At 41.2% G+C, this 4865-nt stretch overlaps 1 protein-coding gene across 1 annotated transcript in view; it reads left to right on the plus strand.

The window, feature by feature from the left end:
• Window positions 1–4439, plus strand: part of hdx (highly divergent homeobox) — a gene marked incomplete in the record, with an annotated part of 16270 nt that extends 11831 nt beyond the window's left edge. Inside the window, 5 exon segments of the mRNA XM_037675992.1 lie at window positions 270–468; window positions 543–622; window positions 2845–2934; window positions 3073–3195; window positions 4067–4439. Coding sequence (XP_037531920.1) covers window positions 270–468; window positions 543–622; window positions 2845–2934; window positions 3073–3195; window positions 4067–4294 — 720 coding nt within the window.
• Window positions 4440–4865: the final 426 nt, after the last annotated feature.

The raw sequence follows: 4865 nt of genomic DNA on the forward strand, positions 1-4865 counted from the left end.
TCCTACTGACTGTTCTGCTCCTCCTAGCTCCTACTGACTGTTCTGCTGCTTTTAGTTTTTAGCACGTTTTCCTGTTTTTAGGTTGTGTTCCGCTCATTTCAGCCTCTGTTTGTTTTAGCTTCAACAACTCAGTTTCATGTTCAGCAAATGTCAGCAGTCGTTCAGCTCTCAACATTCAGACTGCATTTCCACAGAACATGAAAGTACCTTAGTTTCTGATGAGCTCTTTCGCTCTTATCGAGGTGTTACTGTTGTTCTTTAATTTGCAGACATGGATCAGCAACAGACGGAGGAAGTACCGTCTGATGGGCATTGAAATCCCCCCTCCTAAAGGTGGACCTGCTGTATTCACAAGCTCCTCTCCAGGAGACCAGTCTCCGCTGACCCTCAGCCCAGACGGCGAGCAGCTCAGGATGCCTGATCTGGTTGATGAGTTGAACGATGGAGAGTCTGTGTGCATGTCTGAGGGTGAGGCTGCGCTCATGACCGTGGATGGCTGAACAAACTGCAGAAAAGCCTTCACTTTGTGTTCTCAAATCTAGATGGGACCGTGGACTCTCAACACAGAGACGGAGATGATGAACCAGATGTGTCCTCTGCTCCTCTGCTGCTCGATAATGTGGTACTTTAATGTTTGATTTGATAGTACTGAACCTTCATGAAGAGAATGGGAAGATGTTTTTGAAGTGGGCTCTGTGGAAAGATTAGGAACAGTTAACGTTTTACCTGTAGTAGACAACTTTTTGAAGGACCTCCGTTTTGAGAAAAAAGTTCATTTCTGACCAGATTAACTAACGGCTAGTCAGAGTAGCATTTCTCTGCTGTTTCAAAGGTTTTATAGGAATGATGTAAATGCTATTTTATAAACCTTTACAGTTCTGCCTGCAAATAGACAAATATTTTAGCAGAAATATGATGTCCTTACTGAAAATGTCACCGCTGCTCCTATTTGAGCTTAAAACAAACATATTTCTGCTGGAATACTTATGTAATGCACAACTGATGGCAACATACAGGTTACGTTTCAACTCAGTTCAGTTTATTTATACAGCGCCAAGTCACACCAGTAGTCATCTCATGGCACTGAACAGAAACATTCATAAATATAAAAGTAAGTTAACATTATTTAACTGATGGGCAGACTGCTTTGAATTTAACTTCATCTTTAACTTCATCGACTCATCTTGAGCAAGCATGAAGGCGACAGTGGAAAGAAAAAAACTCATGAGGAAGAAACCTTCAGCAGAACCAGGCTCATCTGCTTCGACCGGCTGGGTTTGGTAGGAACAGATACACAATGGCAGGTCGAGAATCACATGTTAATATAGAAATAGTATCAAATGAAAAATATTCAATTTTAGCAATTAATGTAAGGAAATGAGGTCAATTTGTCCTCTAGTAGTCTAAGCCTATAGCAGCATGATAAGTCAACCCTAACTATAGGATTTATCAAAAAGGAGAGTCTTGAGCCCAGTCTTAAAACTGGACAATGTGTCAGCCTCATGGACAGAACTGGAAGTTGGTTCCACAAGAGAGGAGCCTGAGAACTGAAAGATCTTCCTCCCATTCTGCTTTTGGAAACTCTAGGAACCACGAGTAAACCTGCAGTCTGAGAGCGAAGTGCTCTGTTAGGAAAATATGGAACAATACGATCTCGAATATAAGATGGAGCTAGGTTGTTGAGAGCTTTGTAGGTTAGAAGTAAGATTTTGAATTAAATTCTGAATTTGACAGGGAGCCAATGGAGAGTAAAACTGGAGAGAGATGATCTCTCCCACTAACTCCAGTTAAGACTCTGGCAGCAGCATTTTGGATCAACTGAAGACGTTTTAAAGAAGTATTTGGACACCCAGACAATAAACCATTGCAATAGTCCAGTCTAGATGTTAATAAAATAGCATTCCCATGAACTGCTATACATTTAGGATTTGGAGTTGTTTTAAAGCAACTTTGGCTTTAGCCTCACTCAGACAAGCTTTTAGCTTCCAAAGCTGATCGTGTCATTCTTAATCAAGAATCGTCAAGATTTCATGCAAAGGTTATTATTTAAACTTTTACATTTATATACATTTTGCCCTACATGATTATTTTGACAATGTGATTTTTATTTTGCTTAAATTGATCACAAGCTGCACAAACAGTGCTACATGTAAATGCTTCTGGGTTTTGCTCTTGCATATAAACACTTTTTCCACTTTAATGTGGACAGTAATGTTTCCCCTACCATTATAAAAGCGGGGTGCCCCACCCGTCAACAGAACTGAGCACCCCTCCTACCAAACCGACCACTGGCACTGACATAGCATTAAGCTAGTTGCCTGCAATACATGCGCTCTAGCTAAAAAGCTAAAAGTGCTTCCCTCAGGCTGAACGCCTCCCCTCCCCCCCCGCCCTCGCTCAAAATCTGTTGTTACAAGCTGCGCTCAGACATGTCTCCATCCCCCCATCAACAAAAATGGATGAGATGAGCACCCCGCCATGACAAATTAACTAAGGGAAACACTGGACAGCATTATCTCAACAGTCCTGTCTGATGTCAAATCGTTTTTTTTCCAAACTGAGCTGGTTTAATCATCTATCCACAACATGTAAGATACTAATTGTTCATCATTTTTACACAAGAACCCCGCTTCAAAAGATCTGAGCTATAACTTTAAAGTTCACAATAGTTAGACTTGCATCAAAAACGTTCATAAAAGCTTAAAATAAAAAGCTGTTTTCTCAAAACAGATTGTTTTAAATAAACTTTGTGAAACTTGTTCATGAATGCAGCACCTTTCATCTGAAGCATGTCAGTTATTTTCTGCATGAGGTCTTCAGTTGTCTGATCTGTGTGTTTGACAGAAGATAGAAGCAATCGACGAAGATGAAGAAGCTGACGAAGACTTTGTGACTTCAGACCTCGAGCAAATGCAGAATCTGCTGGAATTCAAGGTGAAAGCGCGCACATTGATCAAACACACTTCCTGCTGCGCATGCGCAGAAACACCAAGGTCAAACAGCAGCGTTCTAGAGGCGCTGCAGCACTGCCGGGCCCTAAAGTTCTGACTTCAGTCCAATCTTGTGTTTCAGCACGAGGAAGTGCAGTTCTTGGAGAACGAGCTAGAGAACCAAAAACAAAAATACCAGCAGCTTGTAGACTTCACGAAGAGCCTGCTCAGTGCTGTGAGGAACAACGACCTGGAGAGACAGCAGGTGCATTCTGAGCCAAGAATAATCATTTTGAATATTAAGTGAGAGAGTTTACCATACTTTTCACCATATAAGTCGCAGTTTTTTGCACAATTTGCATGCCCTGCGACTTATACACCGAAACAACGTATTTATGGATTTTTTTCTCCATATTTATAAACCAATTTTTGGCTGAGATATGACCGTTTTCATTCATTCTGACTGAAAATATTCAACACTATCATTTTCAGCCGCTAGATGTCAGTCGATTGTATGGCTTGCTGTTGAGTCATGTAATAGGTAAAAATGACTATTAATGACACAACTGTCTTGCCATAATCTGCCACCATAGTCTGCCTGGAGCAACCGTCAAATCAGCTTCATTTCACTGCTCCGCCACGTCGAAAAGCAGCTGATTTGACCATTAAAGTGCATTTATCACGTAAAAGTTCAACTGAGACACACCTTTACTATAAAGTCGGGCAAACAAATAATTGTTTTAGGCGGTTATCTTGTTAAATTTTTGAAGAAATGCACAGTGAGTCGTCCCTCTGCGCGTTCATGTTTCTGCGTATCGGCTTTTCAAATGCATCTGATTTGACCGTCAAAGTGCATTTATTAAGGAAAAGTTAGACTGAGACACACCTTTGCTATAATTTTGAGCAAGCAAATAATTGTTTTTAAGGGTTAATTTAGTTAAATTCTTGTTAAAGTCCTCCCGTGCACGCTCCCGCGGCCGCCATTTGGCAGCCAATCGATTTTTGGCACAGCACCGGCCCACATTTCCGGGTTGTCAGCGGTGACGCGTAATAGATGCGACGTATTTATGGATTTTTCCACTTTATTAGATGGAAAATACAGTAATTGTAACCTGACATGTGCTTTGTGTGTTTAGGAACTTTTAGCCAGTCTACCTCATCCTTCAGACCAGGACTTGGATCTGACTGTGGAGAGGGGAGCCCAGTCAGATGCAATGTCCAACCACAACCTCCAGGCAGATGGCTCGAGCTGCACACATCCTCCACAGGTCCAGACAAACGAAGAATTCCTGATAGTTGCCGTGAACGAAGATCACACAACAGCTGAAGCTGCTAAGCCCTCTGCATCAGAGGAGCAGAAGTGACTGTTTCTATCAGCACACACACACTCTGGATGTTCACACTCCACACCGAGCGCTCTTACACAGGAAGGACTGAAGGGTCCAACAGGAACAGAAACTCTGGTAAATTCGTGCACAGTGCCTGAGGACTGACGCTTCACTACGACTGTTGGGCTGACACATGCCTTTTTTTACTGCATATCATTGGCCTTGCTCTGGTCCTGTCCAGAGACAACAATAAATGACCTCTAACTTAACTGTTCTGTGTCTGTGTGTATATTGAGAATTGTTTATTTTTAACTAAACAGAACAAATGAATATTGTAATGTAACATAAATGAATAAAGATCAATAAACATAACAAGTGTACTGACTTGTAAAAGTGTGTAATTAGTCTGAAAAAGGGTGAAGGCCAAAACTCCAGCTTATGAATACCTTCTGACAAATCATCTTAACCAAAGGTTGTTATTAATAACAACCAATACAAAAACAACTTGAATAGAAAACAGCAATAACAAGATAACAGTAACAGAAGCTGAGACGTTCTCGTTTTAATCACAGCTTGGTCCTTGTTGATGCCACTAATATAAAGATGC

This window comes from Nematolebias whitei, chromosome 4, assembly GCF_014905685.2.
Source record: "Nematolebias whitei isolate Nwh7 chromosome 4, NemWhi1, whole genome shotgun sequence".
Taxonomy (NCBI): Eukaryota; Metazoa; Chordata; class Actinopteri; order Cyprinodontiformes; family Rivulidae; genus Nematolebias; species Nematolebias whitei.